Source organism: Aspergillus viridinutans (assembly GCF_018404265.1).
Source record: "Aspergillus viridinutans IFM 47045 DNA, scaffold_5, whole genome shotgun sequence".
NCBI classification, from domain to species: domain Eukaryota; kingdom Fungi; phylum Ascomycota; class Eurotiomycetes; order Eurotiales; family Aspergillaceae; genus Aspergillus; species Aspergillus viridinutans.
Window position 1 is genome coordinate 2,232,326 of NW_025091221.1, and position 25,513 is coordinate 2,257,838.

General features: G+C 50.7%; 9 protein-coding genes across 9 annotated transcripts; 3 read left to right on the top strand and 6 right to left on the bottom strand.

Annotated features, from left to right (window-relative positions):
- Positions 1 to 55: 55 nt before the first annotated feature.
- Positions 56 to 3,671, bottom strand: Aspvir_007713 (ubiquitin-ubiquitin ligase UFD2; the record flags this gene model as incomplete). Its single annotated transcript, XM_043270891.1, has 7 exons — positions 56 to 165; positions 230 to 379; positions 437 to 2,024; positions 2,081 to 2,536; positions 2,594 to 2,804; positions 2,876 to 3,561; positions 3,642 to 3,671. The coding sequence occupies 7 exons, from the start codon at positions 3,669 to 3,671 to the stop codon at positions 56 to 58; spliced, it is 3,231 nt and encodes a 1,076-aa protein (XP_043126826.1).
- Positions 3,672 to 4,281: 610 nt separating this feature from the next.
- Aspvir_007714 (J domain-containing protein) lies at positions 4,282 to 5,476 on the bottom strand (the record flags this gene model as incomplete). Its single annotated transcript, XM_043270892.1, has 2 exons — positions 4,282 to 5,141; positions 5,209 to 5,476. The coding sequence occupies 2 exons, from the start codon at positions 5,474 to 5,476 to the stop codon at positions 4,282 to 4,284; spliced, it is 1,128 nt and encodes a 375-aa protein (XP_043126827.1).
- A 518-nt stretch (positions 5,477 to 5,994) lies between these two features.
- On the top strand, positions 5,995 to 6,485 carry Aspvir_007715 (uncharacterized protein; the record flags this gene model as incomplete). The annotated part of the gene is made up of 2 exons (XM_043270893.1): positions 5,995 to 6,061; positions 6,160 to 6,485. The coding sequence occupies 2 exons, from the start codon at positions 5,995 to 5,997 to the stop codon at positions 6,483 to 6,485; spliced, it is 393 nt and encodes a 130-aa protein (XP_043126828.1).
- A 210-nt stretch (positions 6,486 to 6,695) lies between these two features.
- Positions 6,696 to 7,565, bottom strand: Aspvir_007716 (nicotinate-nicotinamide nucleotide adenylyltransferase; the record flags this gene model as incomplete). The annotated part of the gene is made up of 1 exon (XM_043270894.1): positions 6,696 to 7,565. One exon carries the CDS (start codon positions 7,563 to 7,565, stop codon positions 6,696 to 6,698), a length of 870 nt encoding a protein of 289 aa, XP_043126829.1.
- A 3,136-nt stretch (positions 7,566 to 10,701) lies between these two features.
- Aspvir_007717 (uncharacterized protein) lies at positions 10,702 to 11,587 on the top strand (the record flags this gene model as incomplete). The annotated part of the gene is made up of 3 exons (XM_043270895.1): positions 10,702 to 11,076; positions 11,146 to 11,292; positions 11,354 to 11,587. 3 exons carry the CDS (start codon positions 10,702 to 10,704, stop codon positions 11,585 to 11,587), a joined length of 756 nt encoding a protein of 251 aa, XP_043126830.1.
- A 768-nt stretch (positions 11,588 to 12,355) lies between these two features.
- Positions 12,356 to 13,543, bottom strand: Aspvir_007718 (uncharacterized protein; the record flags this gene model as incomplete). Its single annotated transcript, XM_043270896.1, has 1 exon — positions 12,356 to 13,543. One exon carries the CDS (start codon positions 13,541 to 13,543, stop codon positions 12,356 to 12,358), a length of 1,188 nt encoding a protein of 395 aa, XP_043126831.1.
- Positions 13,544 to 14,108: 565 nt separating this feature from the next.
- On the bottom strand, positions 14,109 to 16,006 carry Aspvir_007719 (TCP11 family protein; the record flags this gene model as incomplete). The annotated part of the gene is made up of 3 exons (XM_043270897.1): positions 14,109 to 15,008; positions 15,065 to 15,748; positions 15,809 to 16,006. 3 exons carry the CDS (start codon positions 16,004 to 16,006, stop codon positions 14,109 to 14,111), a joined length of 1,782 nt encoding a protein of 593 aa, XP_043126832.1.
- Positions 16,007 to 19,989: 3,983 nt separating this feature from the next.
- On the top strand, positions 19,990 to 21,701 carry cp9 (putative serine carboxypeptidase; the record flags this gene model as incomplete). Its single annotated transcript, XM_043270898.1, has 2 exons — positions 19,990 to 20,233; positions 20,296 to 21,701. The coding sequence occupies 2 exons, from the start codon at positions 19,990 to 19,992 to the stop codon at positions 21,699 to 21,701; spliced, it is 1,650 nt and encodes a 549-aa protein (XP_043126833.1).
- Positions 21,702 to 22,271: 570 nt separating this feature from the next.
- Aspvir_007721 (putative cell morphogenesis protein Sog2) lies at positions 22,272 to 25,449 on the bottom strand (the record flags this gene model as incomplete). Its single annotated transcript, XM_043270899.1, has 4 exons — positions 22,272 to 24,363; positions 24,416 to 24,759; positions 24,818 to 24,929; positions 25,022 to 25,449. The coding sequence occupies 4 exons, from the start codon at positions 25,447 to 25,449 to the stop codon at positions 22,272 to 22,274; spliced, it is 2,976 nt and encodes a 991-aa protein (XP_043126834.1).
- Between the last annotated feature and the right edge of the window lie 64 nt (positions 25,450 to 25,513).

Below are 25,513 nucleotides of genomic sequence, written 5' to 3' on the forward strand. Positions count from 1 at the left end.
CTATGCCGAGCAAGTATTATCCATCAACGACTTCTATGCAAGTTTTTCTTGTGCTTCAATCAGTCGACGTATCCATAGCGTCAGTCACAGTCTGCGTTAAAGGCTGTCGTCGAGCCGCTAGTCTCTCCGCCTTAAATGCTTCAATCTTGGCCTTGAGCTCCGTATCTAAACAAAACCAGTCAGCCGGGTCGCTTTCGACGCTCGATACAGGCAAGAAATGAAAACTTACCAGGGAATACGTCCTCCATCTTGAGCGGAGCTCTGTTAAACGGATCATGTGGGTCACTCAGAAGGTGAGACCGAAGAGTAGAACGATCCATGGATACCCTGGACCCAGGGAGGAGAACTGGATCTTCCATCAAGGTATACATCAGGGGATCTAGGGAAAAGCTGTCAGCTATTTGGCCATCACAGGTGAGTAACCCATCGAACATACCCAAGAATTCATCGGGAATTTCGCCCAGATCCTCCTCAGCTTGCTCGTCGGCCTCCTTGGCCGCCCTGACCTTCGCCTGCAGCTGTTCCCATTGTTGGAGCTCCTCCGGAGATTTCAGCGACCATTTTCGGAGGATATCCCCGGCCTTCTGAAAATTGGCCGGCTTGTAGGACCGTCCGTCCCTTGCGACGGCGAGGATGAAATTCTCCTTGGTCATCAGGTTGAGATACACATCGACGATCTCACTCAGCAAAGCCCGCGGGTTGAAGCCGTACTCTTGCAGATTGTCCACTCGTAAGCTGGAGCTCTTCGGGCCAACCATGGCATCCAGGTTGTAATCAAGCATGTCTGCCAATCTCTGGACAATTTCAGGCATTGTGAACGAGTCTGCCAACGCTTCCGTAAATAACTTGAGCATGGCGACCGTCTCGTTTGTTAACTGCATGTAGGACTTGGCGTTCCGTTGCGCGGAAGCAAGATGCTCCTCTTTTTGCTGACGCTCCTGAGGATCCATATTGTTCCCATTTCGACTGAGCTCCACCTGGGTATCATGGATCGTGATGAATGCGCCAAAGGATTCATCAAGCACATAAGTCACGTCGTTTAGAAGCAAGTTCACAAAGCGAACGAAAAAGTCCAGATTTTGCTTGGACTGGTTGTAGAGCTTGTTCCGATACAGAGTGTTTGGCCAGATACACTTGATAATCTGGAAGATTTCGTAGCGAATGTTGAACTTGTCAAAGAACTGGGTGTGCGTTCCCGTGTGCTCTGCTTCAATATAGAACTTCATGACGGCATGCAGCAGGTATTCATTAGCAAAAGGGAAGGAGTTCAAAAGATCGACCAGAACACCGCGGGCGCCACCAGGGCGAGGCCATGTCCCCCGAAACAGGATCGAAATAAGACCCGCTTTCAGGTAAGGGTTCTTGATGTAGCCCGAGCTCTCCAGGAAACTGATACAGAGCATAACCAGCTCGTCTCCCTGTGTCGCGGTGATGATTTGGGGCATGCACCACATGATGAATTTGAAGTTGCTGACAATGTCATCAACAAAGTATTCGGGGAGACATTTGAAGACCTCCGGCTGCTGCTCCGGAAGAGGCAACTTAATTGGTTCCTTTGGAAAATTGACGCCGGACACAAGCCTGAGCAGCCAAACGACGACATATCTCATGAACAGCATGGAGCGTGCCTGCCATTGATCGTCGAACAAAACGCCTTGCAAAGAGTACTTCAGAGCGAGACCCAAATCCAGCTTATCCTTGTATTTCTTCAGAGCTTGTTCAAATACCCTAAGCTGCACTGGGTTACTGATCCATCTGGGTCGCTCCAGCTCAAACCTCCTGATCGTACCCTCCATGTGCCGGAGGTCCTTCTCAAGCTGGTCCAACTTTGACGTAAGCGACTCGCTACCATAGTGATGAGCAGCAACAGTCAAAAAGAAGATTTCAGTGATGAAGTTAGAAGTCCCTTCTTCTTTCTTCGAGTAAAACGCATCAGACGCATGCTGATCGGCATTGATCTTTGTTTCATCTTTCAAATCAACGCGTGGGTTCCGGTGCAGATATCCCGCATCGATCCTGTCAATCTAAGAACCCGGTGAGCCTGGTGGAAGAGCATGATGAGATAAAGTGCGAAGCCTACCTTGGTGAAGTTTGCGTCCATGAAAGGTTCACAAAGCCTATCCAGACATGTTGTGAGATTGAACATGAAACCGTCCGAAGCTACAGTAGTAGGATCCACCTGCATTGCTCTTCGTTTGTGGTTGATGTTCAAAGCGGCTGCGAACCAGTCCAGGACTCTGTCTCTTGCCTCCTTATTGGCGCGAATGATATGGTTGACGACATCAAACAGATCTGAGCTAAGCATCTGCTGTATCATTCTCATGGATCTTTGCGCATTTAAGATATATGACTGATCTCGAGTCTTGGGACTCGAGAAATAGGTCATGGTAACATTACCCTGGAGAGGCGACAAGCGGAACCAGGGACCCAGAAGCGTCTCCTTCTCAAACAATGCTGGATCACGAGACTCGTTGAAGAAAGACGACTCTGTAATAGCAGCCGCAATGACCGGATTACCAACCAGGTTTCGCAGAGCCTAGATAGGTTAGCAAGAGGAATCTTAAAGGGAAAATCGCCAGAGGTAAAAGCATACTATTAGATAAGACTTGTAGTCATCATTGATAGTCATCGCAGCAAGGTCACGGCTCATCTCCTCTACGGCGGCGATGACAGCCGGCTTGATGCTTTCGTCTTCCTCAAATCTCTTCACAGCTTCGCCCAAGAACTCAAGATCAACTCCCCTATCATCTTCGGGATCCAGCAGAAGATATGGCTTGAGCGGCGACCGCTCGGATGGCTCGAGCCTAAGGGACAACACAATCAGTCAATTTGTCGTCCGTTTGGTCAACTGAACAGAGGAGAGGCAGGAACACACCCGAACATCTCCGGCATCGTGATCGCGAAGATGCAATAGCTCATGCACAGGCGCCGCGCCTCACAGATGACGCCGAACTTCGGATCATCCTCGCGCGCACGGCGAAAACCCTTGTGCAGCCTTGAGATCCGCGCCCAGCATGGCAATAGGTAGTCCAAAGGCTTCTGCTGGGTATTCGAGGCGGCTTCAAGGAGGGCCTGGTCCAGCACAGTAGTGTCGATGCGCGGTTCGCGGCCCTGGTCGTCGAGTTCGCTCCGTAACCCAGGCAAATAGATCAACTTGTGCCCATGGATGTCCCGCTGTCGGTCTTCCCTCAAGCTAAGCTTGAAGACGGCGCTTAGTGTGCGATCCTCAAAGGATTCAATACTCTCTTCTGCCTTCGTTGGCGGAGGGGTGTTTGATACTGGGGTAGCAGATAATGACTCCGGGGCAGGACTTGCAGGGGCGAACGGTGTGATCTTAATTCGCTTGCCTTCTGATTCTTGCAACTCCGGCCGAGGCGAAGAAGTCTGGGAGCGCGGAGCGCTGCTGATATTGATCTGTGGCTGCGGAGCGTCGGATGTCTGTTGAGGAGTAGGACTGGGCAGTGAAGGTATAGAAGGCTGGGTAGAAGCTGTCTCTGGTGCTGCCGCATTTTCTGAGGATGAGGATGGGTTTCCAAGCTTTGCGAGGCGCTTGTTGTGGATCTGCACAAGGAGTTTTAGTTGTCATCCAGCCACAAAACCCCTAACTTTAGACACTGAGCGTCAAGCAGTACAGCACTCACCTTATCCGCATCAGAGAGAGTATCTGACATCGTCTATTGAAGGGGGAGATGTGAACGAATGCCCCAAGAGAAGAGGCTCTGTCAGCGGGGCAGAAGGGTGCGGAGAAAGATAGAGTAAGCAGTTACTATATGACTGATCCAAGAGGGATCACAAAAGGCAAAAGTCAAAGAAATATGTACTCTGGGGAATCCTGGGACATCTATGATTCAGTAACAAGAAGGGTAACGACCGACCAGGCCGATGGATGAATGCTAGTGGTCACTCTACAGTACTGGCGACATTCGGTCATGGTCGCTGAGATTCGCCTGCATGATTAATGTCCTTAACTAAGCCAGGCAGACCGCCCTTGCCATTCGTCCATTTGTCAAGCACGAAGATTATCCCACTGAAGAACGGTATCAAATGTATTCGAGTTGATTTTTCAATTTTCTTCACAGCCGTTGATAAAAGTATTTGCACAATAAGTGTAATCATAGACATCCAGTAACTCATCAGTCCATGGGACGCCATCGAAAATCTCCGCCAGTCATTTGCTTCTAATACAAAATAGAGAAGCAGACAGAAAGAGAAGCGGCCAACAGGAATTATGAAGAACCAAGATCGCAGGTCAAAACGCAAAAGGACGTATCGTGACGCTGGTTAATATCTCCCCTTCAGAGAATCTAACCGCCGGCAGCTCTTAAGCTCCATGGCCCTCGCCTCCTTCATCTTCTCTACATCTGGGAAGAACCAGCCCTGGGCTTCTTGCATCATCCGGTCCCGAGCATGTACTTCGCTCTCGCATTCGTACCGCAGTTTGGTTATATAGTCCACTTCCACTTTTGTGTCCAACTGGCGAAGTTTCTTCGCACTGTAGTCTTCCACGTCCCTAGGATTGACGAAATAATTGACGCTGTATTTCGGTGTCGTCCGCTGCATGGTGTGAGGGGGTACAGCGGCATCAAATCTGTAGGAAGGACCGGAAGGAGACGACGAGCCAGAGAAAAGAGAGGAGAGCAGAGGAAGCATGAATAGAAGGATAAGAGGGAGTAGTGACTGGAACGTTGCCCAGCCAGACGGTGCGGCTTCGGCTTGAGCGCTGGCTTCGCGAGGTCTTCGTCGCGGTCGAGGCCCTCCAAACTGGTGTACCCGGAAACCTGGACCTCCACCCATGTTGAAAACAAACTGAGGGCCTCCTAGATAGCATCCGTAAGCATGGGCTCTCGGAGAGACAAGAAAAAAAGGATGTGTGGCAAGCGTACCGAAAGGGCCGAACCCTCCTCCTCCGAACCCGCCATTGAAGAAGCGATTGAACAGCTCCTCCGGCGATATCTCCTCCTCGAACATAGGACCACCAGCACCCGCTGACCGCGGGAACCCACCACCACCAAAGCCACCGAAAGGAGACGCCCCCGAGGGCCCAGCACTAGGTGTGAACCTGCTGTCCGGATCTCCGCCAAACTTATCATACTTGGATTTCTTGTCCGGGTCCGATAGCACTTGGAAAGCACGAGAGACCACTGCGGCCACATGCATCAGCTACGACCGAGATCCTAATATCCCAGTACCCGGGGATGAAGAACTCACTCTTAAATGCCTCATCCGCCCCTTCATACCCGTTCTTATCGGGATGTGTCAATAAACTCAATTTGCGGTATGCCTTCTTGATCTCCCCATCCGACGCTGACTTCTCCAAGGCTAGAATCTCGTAGTACGCCGTGCTCGAGCATTTTCGTATCCTAATCACGGCTGCCTTCTGCTCCGCAGTGTATTTGCGATCCTGGTTCCCCTGGTTGTGTTCGCGTGATCTGGCTGAACCGCCAGTATCCGCGCCGGATGCTGAAGCGGATGGCATGGCAGAGAGCGTGTATGATGGTTTTAGTCGTCCGGTCGGTTATCTATTCCTTATCCTCTTATTCAGAAAAAAAAAAAAAAATCGCTCTGGAGGCGGCGCAAGTTAAAGGCGGCAGAGGGACCGATCCGGTGGCTGTAAGCGATGGCAACGAGAGGATAATGCGCTTTCCAGACAGTAGATAGAAAGGGTTTGACGTATTAACAGCGAATAGGGATGAATAGCGTCAATTTGGCCCTAGGGTTGTGATGGTTGGCCTCCCTAGCTCTGGAAGATAAACGTGGTGTCCTTTTGGAGTTCAGATGTTGACGCTAAGCCGCGGGCTAGGCCTGTCAGATTATCACTCATCCGGCGGTAGCTTGAGTATTTTATCTATCAAGCAGACGAGCTACTGTCGCATGACCGAGCGTTAATCTGAAGACAATCCTCATAGTCCTTAATTGAAGATATCCTCGCTTTTCATTCTATAATCTTTGTTCAATATTAAACCTTTATCTAGAAACGCCTAGTCATCCGGGACAATGGCTGGTGAAGATGCAACGGAAAAGGCGAAACAGTCTCTCATGCAACGAGCCAGGGCATGGGGAGGTAAGGACCCAGCTTGCAATGAAATACAATCTGTGATGAATTCCAAAATCCGATTTGGTAACCAAGAATCTAATCAATGTGTATGCCTCTACCTCTAGAAAACCCGTTCCCTCCCACTCTCCTGGCGTCGCTCATCACAGCGCAACACATGCGTCCCTTCCAGTTCTTGCCGATGCTGTTTCCACCAGTCCTTCTATTCACAAGCTATGCGAATATCCAGGGCTTCAAGACAGACAGCGCGGGGATCAGCGCCGCCTGGTCGGGTCTTTATCTTCTGCTTGCAGGTCGGCGACGGCAGCCATTGATGAAGAAATGGGGCGCGCGGGGGATTGTTCGCGGTACGACCATGGGTCTTTGCCTGCTCAACATGGTGGGCGGCGGATTGGCTTATACCCTGGGGAAGAGAGAAGATCATGATGAGTGAAAAGATTGCACCGTGACGTTGTATTTCTATTTGATGCTAGGTATATGATGTGGAGTAGGGTGTTCTGGTTGGATCGTTTGTCTCAGTATATATGCTTCCGGGGGGTCAGTTCATGTATAATACGCGAAATAGGTGGTAAAAGTCATTACGCTACAGTAGCGCCGTCTGAATCTACTCCAAGTATTCATAACGGAGATGCCGTGAGTTCAGCTACTCGGGGTACGGCCGCTGGGACAGGATGTATTCCCGGACGTTCCTGGGAACCAACCAGTCGAGATCCTGCAGATTCGTCTGGATGGCCTCGCGTGCTTTCGTTGAGCTCACGGGCCTCTCCCCCGGCTTCTTCCCTTCTACAAGCTCTATGCGCTGCGCCCACTCACGTTTGCCGCCTTCATTCTCGCGACCGCCTTGAGCCAGGCGGAGCAGAAAAGCCTTCTGCTCTTCCTTGCTGCCCCATTCATCGTCGGGACGCATGGTGACCCGTAGTCTATGTTGCGAAAGGAACGGCCCAAGCGGTTGGAGGGTATGTTCCGGGGGGTAGTACTTGGGGTTGAAGATCCGGATCAGAGTGTCGTAGCCCGTGAGATGGACCTGCTCCAGGGGTTTTGGGTATACGCCTGACTGCTCGATCTCCGCCGCCTTATCCACGAAGTATGGTTTTTTTGTCACTCCAATGTCGATCTGTTGGAGGCCCGCATTTGCCGGAGATGACGAGGTCGTCCCCAAGTGCGATAACAGGTCCTGCGCAAACAATTCCATCATAACCAGACGGTCTTCGAAGTCGGCGGGCTTGGATGGCTTATCGGCATTCTGGGTAGCGAGGAGTAGCAGCAGTCGCGACGGGACACTGGGTTTTTCGAGAAGGGCTGAGCTTGCGATTCTCAGATGAGCGAGAGTTGGGGGGTTGAACGATGAGTCCAAGACATAGAGTACACCTGGAGCCTGCGAAGGCTGTTTTTGCTCTTGTAGTTCGTTCGACGGAACGGCGTTGAGTATCTCGAGGTTCCTGGAAGAAGCGATGAAACGCTTCAACGCGGCTTGGTATTGTGATCGAAGCGCCTGGTATGAGTTGCTTGCCATGATGGTTGACTATGATAGTCGAATTGGCTGGCAGGATACTTACGGCCTGCTGATAGTGAGAAGGGCTGTCAAACTAAGGTAGCAACCATCCAAATAATGCTTGATGCAGTCACGTCAGAGGCGGCTGACTGGCGTCCACTAGGTGGGGTCATTTTGATAAATCATCCAAGGTTAAGAAGGCGGGCGGCTGCAGTTCCAGAATGCGCAGCCCAGGGCACAACGAGGGCAGATATCGAAGGTAGTAACTTTTGTCTTCTCCATCAGAAGCACTTGAGGAGCCAGTTGGCTCTATCCAGGGTCCAGGATAGAATCTAGATCTTGATGCTGTCATGCTTACCTCTAAGGTCAGTTAACTCGGCAAATAATTGGTCTGTGAGACACGGGCCGTATGACAAGCTCGTAAGTTGTAACAGCTTGATTAACACAGAGACGATCATAATCATGGATTATTGGCCTCAATCTCATAAATCACAGCTCCACTGAGAGCAAATTCGGACAGCCTGGAAGAGTCTTTGTTCCCACCCTGTCTGGGGCTCGAGGCAGGCCTGATGTCTGGAATCTGATCCATGTTCGGCTCATTCTACTCGCTCAAAATTCGAATCTCAAACACGGTAGATACTTCGTATTTGCATGGGGAAGATCATCTGAATCATGTTTCAAAACTAGACCATCTCAATGCCTGAGGGATGTCAATCATCTGATGCTTCTGTGATCAAAATTTTGGAAAGGGCAAAGCTCTCCGGGGAGTTATCTCGAACTTATGCAGGTATCGGGCCATGTCAAGTGGTCCCCGGTTGAGCCAATTATATATTCTAGGTATAGTGACATATTGTTGATGCTACGGAGTAGTTAAGTTTATCATATCATTGTCATTAATGAGGATCACACTGCACAGGAAGTGTTACATGGTTCCAAAAGGGGTCAGGCTATGCAAAGTCTCACTCTCAACTTTCAGTAGTATCACCATCACTGGTCGATGTCAAAGCCACTTCCGACGGTGAAACATTATTGGCGTATGGTGATTAACATGAGAACAAGGCAGGACGACAGCCACGAAATTACCGAGTAACAGACTGTAGCACAGATCCTTCGTACCATGTTTAAACTCAGTCTACGGAGTGTCCGGATATCTAGATGCCACGAGTTGCCAATCCAATCTGTCTACTCTGAACAAAGACATAGAATCCCTAGAAGCGGACCTTTGAGAGAAACTAGACTTTGGTCATTTAAAAGATGCCGCGAGGCCCGCGACCTCCAGAACGATTTGCTCGTTGTCTAGACTCTCTATTCTCCACCTCGCATCGACAACCCGTAGACTATCCTAGCCTATCAATTCTCGCTTGCGGCTTGCCGGTATGATGACTGTTGATCGGCGACTGTCAAAGCTCGCAATTTACCGTAGATGGTTGCATGTCGCTCAAGGTACTCCATAATAGACGCGGAAATGGCACTATTAACATCGATTCCGAAGACGCACGCTCTCAATGTATGTGAAGAAATAGATAGTTACTTCCCTATCTCGCGACGAGAAAAGGGGGGAAGGGGCCTAGAATCCATCGGAATTAAGAGTTGTGCCCCGTCCTCAGTATTACCCACAGTGGCAGAGCTACTCCTTGATGCAAATTAGATAGGAGGACTTGAGTTAATAAACTCGGCGAGAGGCACAGAATGTGTTCTTCTCAGAGGAGATCAACATGAATTTGCCATTGCAGGATCCATGTTCGTATCTTTTAAAGCTAAAAGTTATGCATTGCTGGGCCTGGGACTGGAAGCGGTCGATAGTATCATCCTTTTCGCGTTTTCTAGTTCCTTTGGGACAGGCCACTTAGGGAAGTATCTACCTACTTAGTAACCCTCTCGTACTCCGTACCCCGAATGGCCAGCGCATGCGAAAATCTTGAACTTGCGTTTAAATACCTCCAGCTAGATACGACATACGGGTATCATGCAACACCGAAATCACCGTCATTTGGCGTATATCAACAAACTTTTCGGTCTGCCTAAAACTCACCTACCGGCCCTATCTACCCCTCGTAAGGCTGTGCCATGTCCTGAATGTATCTGGATACCGGCAACCCGAATGATGAGAGTGGAAAAAGGAGGGAAAATTAGGTACGTGCCAACTGCCAAGGGAAAAATCCCACCACAGCAACGGAGAAGGAAAGCGTGTGTGCCACGGACGGGAGGCACGCAGCGAGATTAAGCAAGGGGCACAAGCCAATCACAGATCACCAGGACAGCATGAAACGGGCCTTCATCTCAGCCAGCAGCGAATCTGCGTGCGGTTCCTGAGCTTGGACCCCACCCCAGTAATTACTAATTGGATATTACTTCCATCCTTTGTGTCAGATACGGAGAATAATAATCTAATCCATACCTTAAAGAAAGGGGTTTTTACAATTTTACCCACAATATCAGAATAATAATTTTCTAGGAGACATTTTTAGCTTTCCGAAGAGGATGTAATAGACGGCTCAAAATGGTTGTGACATCTGATGCCTGTCGACGTCTAGGTCCAACATCATTAACATGATACAGAGTTTAGCCTTTTTACCGTCGATTTGGTCCTTTTAGCTTCTCCACTTGAGCGCCACCCACTTCAGAGTCTTTTTAACTACTAGGTATGAGGATTATCTAGTTTAGTCTAAGTGCTGGTTGCAGCCTGCGACTCAGGTACCAGGTACCTGCCTGAAGCAGTGTTTTGTAGGTAAGGTACTGCATGTACCGTGTATCAGATACGGGATATCCCGCTCGTCGAAGAGACAAATAATCATAATAATAATAGTAATTAAAATTTAATTAGTTTAATTTGAATCCCAAGTCAAAGGTACAACCAAGACTAGGTAGTCTGCGATGTACCAATATGCCCTGATGGCCCCTCCCTCCTTTTAAATTCCCCTACATCAGCATCAGGTCTCCCTCTTCTCTTCTGGGTTTTCCTTTTCATCCCAGACTGTCTGCTGCCTTCACTTCTGCTTCGTGCCCGAGATCATTCCTTTCTCTACGCACAGCCACTCTTTCTATCAGTTGCGAATAGATTTCGCTTCCCCCACACTCGTTTTCAAGCACAGTCTTATCACCAGAAAGAACAGATCAGCAGAGGCATTGATTGTCATTGTGCGATACATTATTGAAAATGCAGTTCACAAGCAAGCTTTCCGTCGCTCTTCTGGCCATCCTGGCTGCTGGTGGTGAGGCCAACCACCAGGCTCTCCATGCTCGCAAGTTCTTCCACCCCAGCGGCTTGAACGAGACCACTCGTGCTTCCACCTCGACTGTCGTCGTCTACCCGACTCCGGTGAAATCTTCGTCCGCTGCTGGTGGCTCGATCTCTGCAATCACCCCGACCCCGGTCCCTCTCAGCACTGGTACTCCTGGATCTGGTGGCTCCTACGGCAACAATGGTGGCCACGACCTCTTTCTCACCTACACTCTGGGTACTGGCAGCACCAAGTCAGTCGTCGCCACTACTATCCACAAGACCTCGACTAATGTCCACGCTGTCTACGCTGTATGTCGCATTGATCATTCCACTACTCTAGTCGTATTGCAACCGATTGACTGACTTTCTGCATCATAGTCTTCCTCTGATGTTGTTACCACACTCCATTCTACATCTACCTCCACCGTTATTGTGTTCGCTGTTTCGACTCCTGGTTATGGCAGCTCTAAAAACGGAAACAGCTGCAACCCGGCGACTGTCACCGTCACTACTACCGTCACTAAGGTATGTATTGATTCCGTTCATGTCTCGGGGTCTCTTGGGTGCTAACGCAACGCAATTGTAGACTGCTTCTCCTACCGCCGTTCACAGCGGCGCCAACGAGCACTACTCTGACAACGATGAGGATGACAGCTGCGATGATGAGGACGACGACGAGTCCACCAGTGTGCCCTCTCCCACTGCTCGCCCACCCTACGGCTACGGCAACGGCACCATTCCTTCACCCAGCGGCGCTGCGAAGCCCACTGGTTTCAAGACCAGCAAGCTGCCCTACCCCACCGGCTACCGCCGCCACTAAGTTAGCCAGCCTGATGCGAGTCGCCGGGTATCCGAATCTGTGACAATGGCCGTTCTGTAACCGGGAGATCGTCGATTCCGAGGCGAAATGCGCACGCTGGCGTTGTACCTCTTGAGCGAAGGGTCCTCCTCCTTTTTTCTTCTTCTGGTACAAACTTAGTTCGGGCACAAACTTCATTTAGACGTCTTTTACTCTTCTTACGTTCTTCTCTTATCAGGAGGGGCAGGAATCTTTCTATACCCTTCTGGTGCTTCTTTTACTTTCTCCCACGAAGCGAATCAGGCCAGATCTCGCTGATTTTACCAACAAAGTTGCTTCTTTTGCAGTTTTTCCGGAGACGCTTCCAGCTGAATTTCCGTATTACCAACGGTCATTGGTCACACATCTGGTGAGACTCGGATACTCGACATTGTTTAGCGACAGTGCTTTTATGCAAATTGTATGAACTACTTCTGATCTGCCGGAATAACGTAGAGATCCACGATCTACTGCATTTCGGCGGAGTGATGATCTCGATAGACTATGTAGCGAGCGAATCCATTCCATTTCTATGGTTCCTATTGCGTTTGCCTGCTTGTAGCAGGGACAGTAGCTTGTTGTCGGATGTAGCACTGTATTCAGTTTTATGTTGATTGCTTGTTGGACCCTTGCACTTGAACCACCGCGGACTCTATGTTTAGTTGTATAGCATGCACGGATACTTTATGATTTGGAGTAGACTATCAGGTTCATAAACAACACAATCTATTATACAGGGTATCACATATATCAAAGCTTCCCGCTCTCCAGCTGCAAGACGGCATCCAGCCCCTCTGTCGCAACCCGCTGCTTCATAGCCTGCCATTCCAACCAAGTCACACCCTGAACCAGACAATCCGCCAGGTCATCCATCTTGCGTACGTCCGGGGGTTCAACCACAGTTCCGTCATCCTCTGCTGCAACTTGCCCTTCGGCCTTAGGCCTCGACACCGACGTCCCAGGATTCGATTTGCCCGCCCACCGCCGCAGATACGCATCGACCAGGGCCCGAAGCTCAGGGTCATCCGCGACAGACAAACCAAACGGCAAGCCCGAGCCCGAGCCCGCCTCCACGCCTACCATCCCAGCACGCAGCCACTCCCCCGCCAGATTAATCTTGACCTTCTTCCCTTCCCTAGCCGAAGCCTTCTTCGTCTTCTTCGGTCCGTCCGCGCCCACCCCCAACCGACCCTCCCAATACGCCCCCACCCGCCTAGGCTCAACACCCAGCACCACCGGCCGCATCCCCGCTCCTCCACCTCCTGCCCGCCGCCGCTCACACCCCAGCGCATGCAAAACCGCATACAACATCCCCTCAAACACACCCACCCGCAGCGTCCACTCCTGCACCGCGCTGGCCCCGCCCGAGCGAAACCGCTGCCGCTCAATAAGCACATGGCTGGGCCGGTACGCGTGCAGCAAGCCCGTGACGAGCGCGTACGCCGTGCGCGCATACTCGGCCGGAGAAAACGTGTGTTTCTCTTTCTCTTTCTCTTTCACTTTCCCTTGGTGCTTCGCCGTACGTCCCTCTTTGGTCTTCCCTGGAGGGGAAGAACGAGCGTCAGGGTCTGGCTCAAGTAATATGTCGGAAACAGCCAGCCGGCGCCATGCGTTCAGCTTCACAACTGCCGGAGCGGTAGCAGTGCCGCTATGGCTACTGCTGTCGCGCGGGACAAGGAGATGCGCGTATGCGAGGTTCTGAATCCCCATGTCGATGCTCAGGATACTCATAGTGCTTGTGCTTGTGCTTGTGCTTGTGCATGCCCTCATTCGGTTCTCGGGTTCTCGCTGCGGCAGTTCCTCCTTCAACCGGGCGATGAGACATGCCTTTGTCCCTGAGGACTGGATCCCCGTTGCTTGGGCGATGCGCTGCAGTTGGGATGCCTTGAGGCTGTTGAGCCAGCTGTATGAGCTGAGGAGGGGTAATGATATGCGCATTTTTCTTCTTTAATCCCGTCTTGGTGTAGCATGTTTATTGCATTGCCTGAGTGAGTTGCTGGGAAAGGTAGTAAGATTGTTTATGCAGCACAAGTTGGATACTTGCTTACGTAATTTATGCATTTTATATATGCTACACTATGATATATGTAACCTCTGTCTAATGAATCGATATTAATATTATAAGATAAGACTCATTCTAATCGAACTAATGGCATATACCAGGTTGGTACTACCTCTATCAAAGTATGCGACAACACCCAGCCCAGAAGAAGGCAAGGCTTTTTTGATCGAATGCCCTTCCCATGTGGACGCCATGACCCGACAATGTACCGATGCAAGACGCTGAATTGCAAGCCACAAGAAAGACAAGAAACGAATGATGAAACAAGACCCGGAACTCCGCTCTGTGCCACCCGAAGCTATGAAGCCAGCAAGATCACAGTGAAACTCCCAGGTGAACGACCGAATTTAAAAAAGACAAGGTATGACCGTATGCAGTAATGATCGTGTGACGGAAATCTGATTTTCAACTAGGTCCCCAAATTCCCGCGCAGTACTGCCGTTATGACTCAGCGGCTGGCAGACTGCTCGCCACGTCAGTCGGTGACAGGCTCTCGCGCACGTAGAGGATGGGTGCCCAGACCCTCCAGTGCAGGACGCCAATGTGTGCTAGTCGCATCGATATCCGCTCAATGTCGTAGTGCTGCGGGACTGGCGAATGCGCGTAGCTTCGTTGGGACTCGCAGATGGCTAGAGGCGACATGTTGAGGTACTTTTTGGCAAAGGCAAATGTGGAGACCAGCAGTTTCTGTCGCAGCGCGTTCTGAAAGTACTGGAACAGCTCCGAGGACTCGTTGGACAGATGCCACTCCAACGTCGCTTCGATTGGTGCGATAACAGCATCCGAGACCATGGAATCACCAGAGCATGCTGCGCACGCAAACCGTGCAATCTCCAAGGCGATCCCGCGCACATTCTTCAACCATCGTGGCGACCCCCGGCGGCAGTCATCATTCTCTTCCATCAATGACCCGATTCGCGAGCGAAAGCTGGCATATGTTTGAGCCGGCGCGGACAAGTACCGTTTCTGCGTATGGACGTATGATTCAAAGATGAACCAGCAGATATCCAGAGTGATGAGACTCTGCAGACCAGACCGGAGCTGCCATAAGCGGTCCGAGTCGAAGACGAAGGTTTCCGGGAAACCTTTGGGGTCGTGGAATTGTAGTAGGATATCGGTTAATCCGTGGAATAATAACGAGACCGGCAGGAAGCTGTCATTTTGTGCACTTTTGCCCAGGTTGCGTAGCTCCTGCTCCCGTACGTCCAGATACCATAGCCGCGAAGCCTCTACGCGAAAATTGTCTCTGGCTATCTTACTCCGGAAGTACTCTTGGAGGAAGGGGACAGTGTCTTCGATTAGGAGAACCCGAAAGGCGCGGATCTGATGATTTGCCACATCCTAAAGACGGAAGAAAGTCAGCACGTAGACCTTCCTGAGGTAGAGCTCAAGCCTACCAATTTCATAGCCTCCAAAATGGCGAAGAGGGTCTGCAACCCGCGAACAATCTCCATGGAGTCCTGTGATTCCGAGCCAGAACTGATCTGCTCAACCATGCGGTCCGCCCATTCGTCTCGCATCGGAGCGCAATGTGTTTTGAGGAGCCTGGCCAGCCAGTTGGCGATCCCAACCATGTCGAGAACTCCCTTCCGGACCTGCTGCATCAGCAGAGCCACCTCTAGGTTTTGCGTGACGGCCGGGTGATCGCGCTCCGGAACCAGGGTTTTGAGGACGTCTTGTAGGGTTTCGAACATGGCGGGCAACCGGGGCTCGAACGTCTGCGGCAGGTCATCCTGCTGGTCGTCGTCTGTTGCGTTCTCAGTCTGGTTTGCGCAAAAAGCATAGATTGCGATTTCGGCAGCCATCGCCTCCCAGTAATCCCCCGCTTCTTTCCTTTTCCTTCTCCCCTTCTCCCCGTCTAAATCCGGCTTGAAATGTAGGTCGCGATCGAAATTGGCGTCCATTCGAAGGTTGATATTGCTCATGATGCAGGGCAAGTCGAGCTCGCTCAGCGTTCTCTTAGTGACTGGAGGATATCGTTTGGCTTCCTGGAGTAGTTTGTGCTGTTTCGCGCTCAATTCGAATGCTTTCGGGATCTCCATCGCTTCAGACGAAGGAGGCGGAGGGGTCGGCGGCGTCGCCTGTCTCGTCGCATCTGAATTAGTTTGGCGAGAACTATAAAGATGGGGAGATCCACTCACCGAGCATGCTTGCTCTGTACTCGCGCTATCTTTGCCGCTGTTTTTGCGTTTGGTTCCGTCGCGATGATCTAGAGAATCGTTCTCGAGGGAGTCGATTGAATGACCGCTTCCGTTGTATGCTTCTAGTGGACACCCCGTTCCTTCTTCCTCCTTCCCCGGCGCATTGCGCCTCGCCTCCTTTGTTTTCTGAAGATCCATCTCCATCCGATCAGCAGTCCCGAGACGTTGGGTGTAGATAGTGAACAATCCTCCGGAGAGCGGTATAGATCTGTCTGGGCGTCTCGGATTTAATTGTATGATTCACGGCCACTGAGCAGTCCAATCCCTCTGATGTAAGCAAGACACCATAGCCCTGGACACGTTGCTAGGTCGATCTGCTATCCCTTCCATCAGCCCTTTGGTCGGTCCTTGCCTGGGGCAGTTGGGGTCAAGGCGGAGGAAGGGGTGAGGGGGATAAACATACTTGCCTGGTGCTTGTCAACGGATGTAGATCGCAGGCGGTGATCGCAAAAATGGGGGCACCAGGTTTCAGATTAGATCCCTGGTTTGATGTTTTGATCGTATATTTTCCTAGATTAGATCTTGCGCAAGTAATCTTCTCCCCGGAGCGTTGCTAGGTAAGGTCGACTCCGAACAGCTCTGCTGTATAGCCAAGCACGAGTGAGAGGTTTAGGGTAATGACCGAACAGACAGGGAAGAGTATAGGTATAAAAATACTGAGGAGGGATACGTAGAGAATAAGCAACGACAGTTGAAAAGTTAAAAGGACCTGAGATAAGAGCAAACAAAGTGGAAGCAAGCGATCTACTGCAGCGCAGCGCAGTGGTCCAAAACTCCAAAGGGAACAAAAAGTAGAGGTAAAGATCAAATCTGGCAAAGCCACCAGGAGGAAGTATCTTGATATAGCCAATGGCAAGAGAAGCAGATGCTTTCAGCAAGACAGTGCAGGCATTCACGTATGCTGAAAATGGTCACGCATGCACTTGGAGACTGGGGATGGAGAACTCTCCGAGCGCACGATCACAGCACCACAGCGGAGCCAGAGAGCAGAAAGGAAACGTTAATCATGGAATCTGGGGCAGAAGGAATAGAGAGCTACAAGATCGAATCGGGAACAGTAGCAGCAGTCGCCTGTAAACGCAAAGGGTAAGGCTGGAAAGTGAGGCTGCTCGAGACTCGACAGTTAAGACGCATTCAGCTACTGCATGGACTGGGACGGAAAAGCCAACAGTGGATAGAAGAGGGAAAAAGGGTTAGAATTCATGATTAGGTTAGTTCAGACTGGAGAGAAGAACGGCCATGATGAAGTGAAGCTGGTATCAAAGTGACTGATTGAACGAACCCCTGAACAAAGCCCAGATGGGCGTTATGAGGACAATAGCTGTCGCTACATATAGAGTGGATGACTATCTACAGTAGATACAGAGTACAGGGGATTGATTATGGAGGGATTATCCACTAGTTCCTTAGTCCCCTTCCTTGAACGGCGCCAGATTCGGTGACAGTGCTGTGGCCCTTGTGGGTCAGGAGAAAAGAGGTAGACTACTATTATTATTGAATTTACTTGCTCCGTATCCATCTGTATCTTCTTCAAGATTTCTTGAGGAATGACCGTGGTGCATGATATCCCGCATTCATTTTTGGCGACCTCCAGCATTCCAGATGATGGCGAAGTACCATTGTTTCTTTCTTGTACCTAGTCAGACTCTAGGTACCGAGAGGGATGATCCCAGACCAAACCTCTGCAAGACCACAGTAAGCACAAAAGTTCAGCCAGAGACGAATGCTGTTACCCGATAAATGGTGGACATGCACAGCGAAGCGAAAGTGACAGGTCAAGAAAAAAGCCACGGAGATGGAAAGCATTACTTTTAGAAAAGAGGAAAAGCAAAGAAAATATTGATAGGAAGAAGGTACCTATAGAGTACCTCCGTACTTGACAGCGAGTACTTCTCTGCCACTTGCCACTGATCTTCGGTCAAAAACCACTGACGACCAATTGTGGTCGCAAAGCGACAAACCACGGGCAAGCGCAATTGCAAGTGCAATGGCAAGGAAACAATAGATACCTTAGCAGATGGATGGATGGATGGACGGATGATGGATAGCTACAATCAAAAAACCCTACTGCAGAGATGCGCAGACCGATGCGGCTTGCCGTCTGCTCACAACTAGAGTGTGATTCACCCAGTGGCATAGTCGAGATAGGTCCCATTACGGAGTACAGTCGGAGTACAATACTCTCACCCCCGCTGACCAGCTGGATGATGGGATGGGATGATGCTTTTGCTTTTCCCGTTTGGGTAGGCAATAGGAGGCAAGGAGATCCAAGGTAGGGGGTAGACTAGATAATCGATGAGGGAGCCTTGGCGATTGACCTCCTAAAGGAGCACGATCGCAAACATTCCACATCGCCCAATGCATCATCTCGTTGAAGGTGATGGTTTTCATCGCCGGATCCAGGTTTATCTTGTAGAATAGTCAACTCTCATCTCTATCTGCTTATCCTCAAGTAACTCCACCCAATGTTACTTAAGTATTAATAGCCCACGAGCAAAATGTCTGAGTCCATGATCTTGCTGATGTTTCAGTCAAATGGGTCTCTCCTGAGTCCTGGACTCCTGGCACTCCGTTCACGGCTTCAACCCACCGAGCCTGCCACTGCGTAGATAGATGTATAGGATGACATGATCGCGACCGACTGAGCTTTGCAAGCATCTCAAGACGAAGCATCTGTCGATCTGTTTCTGTAGCGATTCCATCATTACAACAGCGCCTTGCAGTGGCAACTTTCGTCGTCGTGAAGGTTTCAGATTATCCTCGTGACGGGTGAGGTTTAGCTTCTACTGAGCAGTCAGACGGGAAACGAATGTTGATCCCCAGATTGAGAGTGTGAGGAGGTCTCTTCGACTTGATGTTCAATGGTCCACACTTCACCCATCAAGCAATTGCTAATTTCAGGAGATGATGGCCCATTGCTGTTTCCAACAACAGATAGATAGGTAGTATCAATCCGACCGGAATAGAGTTGGATTATTACGGAGTATGGCGTCCTTTGCGTAAGCTATCTACTTTCTTGCCCGCCTTCAATACAGCAACAAAGGAGAAGTGGACGAGCTGCAGCAGATTGGTAAACCTTGAATGGTCGGGATTGATCAATTGTGCCACCAAATAGACCTCCTTCGAGTGAATCAAGTTTTCAGGAACATCTCAGTAGGAAGTCCTGCGAGTGCGCCTGGGAATATTTTGGTGATCCTTTGAACAGGAATGAGGCTGGTGATCGGCGGAATATACCTAGATACGTAGCCGCTAGTAAATCATCTGGGAGGTGGTTTGTATCCTTCGAAGTACTCCGTACTTCATAAACAGACACCGTGCGAAAGGTGAATACTGACCGCAATAGACATCTCCAGCACACGCGCTTGACGCCTCACTTTTGCAATGCAGTGCGAGCGCACTGGTCACTTCCCGCGTGGTCGCCTCATTTCGGAGCTCAGCGGAGGAGAGTCAATTGGGGAAAGTCAGGTCGTGAACACTTCAATATTGACTGTCAAACGAGGATTCGGTCAGCTATGGTCGAACGACGGAAGGATTCCGCTACGGTGACAAAAGTCGAACCAGACGTGGTCAGAAAAGGATGAGCTACTGTAACTTGGTATTCCTTAACTAGGCAAGCCATCCTAACCTGGTCCAAGGCCCTAACTCCGTGCCCTATCTTAGCTGCCTGGCAGCCTGAGGCAGTCGACAAGCTACCTATTCCTATCTCATCAACCACTGAAGAGAGACGACCACAGTGACTACCTTACAGCACATTCCAAACTATCCATACGGATCATACTGTAGTCCATTGCTTACATGAGATGATGAAGAAGGAGCTAACATGAAGCCGCGTCTTTCTTTATTGTCCACCTCTTTGTGTGGGCAACTTTGTGTCGATTCTAGCTCAATAAGCATTCCGCTATTCAGGTCAACTTCGGGATAGTCTCAATCAAATCATCCAGCTCCAGAACACCAATGGCTCGCCAGCATGGCGTTTATTCAGAATCTTTTGCCACAGAGCTCCTTTTATGACTTACTGTACATAGAATATTTCTGGCAAAGAAATGTATCGGGCTTTCTCTCTGCTTCAGTTCGTGTTGATATCAGATTGATGCGCTATATCGTCGACATCGGATAGCGTCATGAACGTCGCTGCTATACTTTCTCTTTTTCACTCAATATGGGCAGTGCCTATGCTGTTACTGTCGACGGCGCCTCGAACATCCTTGGACGTCTCACAGTTTGAAGTCCCGTCGTTGCCCGATAGTCCTACTTTGCCGCGCAGCTGGGCTGGCCGGCTATCTATTCCCGATACAGAGAAAGGCAACTCGATCTTCTTTTGGCTCTTTGAAGCCCAGGATCCTGCATATGATGAGAACCTGCTCAGTGTGTCTCCTCATCCTGCTTTTCTTTATTGGACACAGCAAACGCTGACCCGTTCCAAACAGTATGGTTCAATGGTGGACCGGGTTGTTCGTCGCTGATAGGGTTGATGACAGGCAACGGACCCGTCTTGTTCGATGGCAATACCAATCACCTCATTGGGAACCCGCAATCGTGGACGAAGCTTGGTCATGTCCTCTATGTCGACCAGCCCGCAGGAACGGGGTTCTCAACGGCAAGCAATCCATATCCTGTCCGGGACAATGACCAAGTAACCTCGGATTTCTACAAATGGCTGCAGTCCTTCTTTTCTCACTTTCCTCATCTTCGTTCCAAGCGCGTCCACATGATTGGGGAATCGTACGCAGGAATCTACATCCCGTACTTTGCTTATGCCATCGCGGAGAATCAGGACGATTACCCAATCGACCTCCGTTCCATATCTCTAGGGGATGGCACCTTGGGCAATCCTGCTGCCATGACAGCCGTCACAGTCAGCACGTTTCTTGAATCCAAAAAGAGCTTGCTGCAGATACCAGACGAGATCTTGTCCGCCTTCACGCAAGCCGACCAGACCTGTGGTTTCACAACCGTCCTACAACAGGCCGATCAGTTTCCCCCGAAGGGCAAGTTCGAGATCGTAGGGGATCCAGAAAACCTCAACTACAGACATCGGCGTCGCCGACACCAGTTTCAGCAGTACCAGCGCCGCAACCTGCGAAACGTAATGAATGAAACGTGCAACAACCACCCCACCACCCCAGAGCAGGTCAGCTCGTCCATCCTCAACTCAACCTGTTACGGCTCCTGTGCGACCTTCTCCACCGCCATGAACTACCTAGACGCCGTCTCCGCCGCCGGCACAGGGAAGCGCTGCTTCGACGTCTACGATATCACCAACGACTGTACCACGATAGACCCGCTCGGTCTGATGGCCTCGTATTTCAGCCGTGTCGACGTCCAAGCCGCTCTGAATCTTCCCCCAGCACCAGCCGGTCTGGCGTTCGCACCTTGCAACAGCACCATCCTCGACACCCTGCTGCTAGCCGTTCCGCCCACGCCCCCGGCGTACATCATCCTCCCCTCCCTCGTGACCGAGCACAATGTCTCTGTCCACGTCTACTCCGGCGAGAATGACCTGCTTCTCAACCACCTCGGCACAGAATTGGTCCTCCAGAACATGACCTGGCGCGGCGCGCAGGGTTTCTCGCGGAAACCCAGTCGAATCTTCTATGCAGATGACGCGGCGCCTGCCTTGCTTGGTTCTGACGCTTGTGATGTCGATGTCAGCCACGATTCGACTGCTCGGTCAGAAGCAGGGCAGCCTTGTGTCCCCGCGGGCGTTTGGGCCTCGGAACGCGGAGTCACCTACCATCTCTTCCGAGGCGCCGGGCACAGCGTGTTCATGAAGAAGCCACAGGAGATGTTCGCCTATGTGCGGGATGTTGTCGTTGCGGATGTGAGTGCTTGACTTGAGGTGGCACATCCACGCCAAGTCGATCCTCATAACCTGTCCATCTACAATCAGAAAATACAAAGGGCTCCTTTTTTAGGTAACAAAGAGGTCGTCATGTGATCCACTATCTGTAATGACAATTGAGGCGGTACATCTATTCGCAATTCCTTCCCATCATCCATTCATGAAACCACGCAGACACGCTATGCAAAGATTTTGTAAAAATACATATCAAACGCTAAATCATAACTCCAAGTTCCTTTCACCTCTAACGCAATCCATTTCCTTTTGATTCCCATTTCTTCTGGCTTTTTTTTGGCGGAAAGAACGGGACGAACAAGAATGCAAGAACAAGTAGAAAAAAAATTCAGAGGACGAGACATTCAAGATCAAGATCTTAAAACTATGCAGGTGTACAAGTGAGAAATGTCATTGGCGTAAGCGGGCATAATAAGTGCCGAAGCAGGATTTTGCATGGCAGCACGTTTGTCTAAGTGGACCAGCATGTCCAAAGTGGTACGGCGACGCATCTTCCCGGATTAACAGGAAAATCACCTCCCAGCTAGAAGAGCCAGCTGTATCATCTCAACGCCGACTGAAGAAAGGTGCTTGGTTGGGCATTGAGAGGAGTGAGTCCGCCCGCTGAAATACGTCGCCCTCGAAAAATTTGTCACTATACGCGCTAGCAGGGGTTGATGGCACGGTTGCCTGCGCGGCAGGACCAAGAGCAGCGCTCAAGGGGGTAGCGGGAAGGTGAACGGATTGCGGGGAGAGGTTTGAGTTGACGTGTAACACGTTGGAACCGGACCCGGGTGTTTGATGTTGCGTATGCTGCGTATGCTGCGATTGCAGCGGCGGTCCGTATATGTTTCCAGGTCCGTTAGCAGGGGTCATGTCGGTGAGGTACGACCAGGGAGAAGCTTCGATCAGCCGACTAGCTTCCCTGCTGGCCCTTTGAACTGGACGGAGGACAACGATGATGTCAGAAGGCAACAAGTGCATGCTTCTGACCTCTTTCATATCAGTCACAAGATCCACGAATGACTGCATGAATGCTTTGCACAATTGCCAGAACTCGCGCTGGTTGCGCATCCCCCCGCCCGGCTCTTTTACCTTCATGTTAGAAAGACGCAGCCCGAGCGCCTCAGACACTTCAAGGCAGACACGGCAACGGCGAATGAGGTTGTTCCAGAGCATTTGAAGCCCTTCAGATTCTCGACTTTGCTCCGCTAATTCGAGACATCGCACGAGCTGGCGGCGCGCCAGAGGCAGCGCCTGGAGGGCAGCAGTGTATGCAGCAGATAATTGGTGAAATATCTTCTCAAAAATGCGCTCCTCCTCAATCTCGTCCAAGCCAGTCAGTGGGTTAATTCGGGGTACTACTGAGGTCGGTATCGGGGGAAAGGTTTCCCCTGAGCGGGGTGTCGCAAGTGATGAAGGCACGGATGAGTTAATGAGGTTGGACCTGCTGCTTGACCGGCTCCGCGCTCCCAAGCTATACGGTGTTGATGCAAACCCTGGGGAGCTGACCGCCGACTGATAGTTCGCCGCTGCGGGTAAGGGCCCATTAGTGGTAATTCGAGGGTGTTGTATCGTGGTATCGCTCCTGTAGCGGCGCACTGACATGGACCGATCACCGCGTGTCGGAGTCACGGTCAACCCACAGAATCGATCCGATGGGGCAGGTTCTTTAGTGATTGCGGTCACTGACGGCTTTCCTGCCGAAAGCCGCTTTTCAGATTGCAGCGGAACCCCCAAACTCACGCAGGCGTTGCGAAGCTCAATGATGCTCCCGTGGATCATGAGCATGAGCGAACGAACGTAGCGCGAATCGCCATTGGCCACAATCCTTTCAAGACTATTCCGCAGCTGCGTGCCCACGTGGCTATAAGCCACAATACACGTCTCACATTCTCGCTTGACGGCTTCGTTCGTCAGATTTAGCATATCGTGATCGTCCTGTCGAGAATTCTCCGCGAGCTCGAGGGCTTCATTGAGTCGATCAACGTGTGTGGAAGCATTGTAGAAGACGATCTCCAAACTATTCCGTCGGGAGTCATCACGTTTTATGACATTTATCACGGCTGATACGTGAGACTGAACTTGAAAAAGAGCAAATAGAATGCCTTTGGCACTCTCAATTACCGGGTCTCGGGCTTCCCTCTCGCCCTTGTGTTCTGGCAAACTCGACATTCGATTCACAAACCCGTCTTTCAAGCGCCTGCGCTCCCGCGGGCTGCTTGGACTAGAGGAATTGCTGCCGCCTGCGTTGCCCACTGGTCGTAGCCTGAGAATGGAGCCATGACTGAGTCCACGCAAGTGGCTGTTTCGATAAGGTCGTGTTTCATCAAGGGTTCCCAAGTCAGTGTTCTTTCGCGTGATGACCCCCATCCGCTTGTTGCGTGCGGCGAACGATGCTTGGATGATGCCTTCGCTGTTGCTTCGGTTGCGTTCGTTCACTCCATGGTACGGGCTTGGGCCGGGTCGTTGAAGGATACCACTATGAAAGATCGGGCCTTGTCCAGAGGCTATACGGTAATGGGATTTGAGCGGAATCGGTGGCGGCCTCGCAAAGGACGGTGACTTGGGATCGGAGCCTTCACCTGTGCTAGGGATTACAGGGAACCGGCTGCTAAGCTTGCGTCTGACGGGCTTTGGAGTACCGAGAACACCCTCGCTTAAAAACTGTCAGCTAAAGTCGCCACAAGTATTGTGAGAATCCGCTGTACCTTGACTCGCTTCCTCGGTCTTGCTCGTTAGCCTGTCTAGTTTTGAGGAATCTTTTCAGTTCTGCGGTAACGGCGACTTCCTTCTCATTGTCTGTCATGGCGGACGGGGCGATTTCGGTCTCCGAGGTCTCGAGAACTCGTCGTAAGGGATACCGTAGTGGGTTGCCCGCAACCTTCAAGATCTGGAGTTTGTTCATCTCCGAGATTCCAATTGGCAGATCATCTAGTCGATTCTGCATGATCGAAAGTACGCGAAGCGAAGACAGTCTCTTTATCTCTTCAGGAATGTGGCTGATTTTGTTGCGACTGAGATCTAATATCTCGAGGAGCGGCAGTTTGTACACCTAAGATATCAGTTAGAACTTGGGTAGTTTATAGAACAGATTCTCTGATGACACGTACTCCCCGGGGAAATTCCCGAAAATTGTTCGCTCTGATGTTGAGATAACGGAGGTGAGAGCACTCGGCGAAACGATAAGGAATGTGGAAGAGATGATTATTCGACAAAGACAACCTGAGAGACATCAGTTTCTGAAAATGTGGTATCGATCATGGTTTCCAGGTAGCCTTCCGAAGTGAGAGCCTTTTATGCATAGCCGCACATACCTTTCGACTTCGTCTTTGATCGCATCCACAACGGCCTCGGGAATGCGAACGATGTTGGAGTGGCCCAAATCAATGGTCAATTTGGGCTTGACCACATCACTAACAGCCTCACTCCCTGCTAATGAKCGTTTTGTCTCCAGTATTCCATTCTCAACTGCACGGCGAGCTAGCTCGACGGTTTCCTCTTGAGTGAGAAACCGCGGTGCTGTTGAATGCTTGTTGTTATTGCTGCCATTTTCACCCTGATTCTCGTGGAAATGAGATAGTTCGTCATCGCTTTTTGTCGCTTCATCGTTGTTCGAAGAGGACGATGATGAGGGAATATTTTGCTCCGGAGTCCTTCGGTTTCCGTCATCTTCGTCGACATCACCACGATATGAGTGAGGCATCCTAATCGGATCTTCGGACCGAACCATTGTCGATAGCATCTCGAATGACTGACTGAGTAGAGAAAAAGAGATTATATACTCGACTCTTAGATGTCGTCTGTTA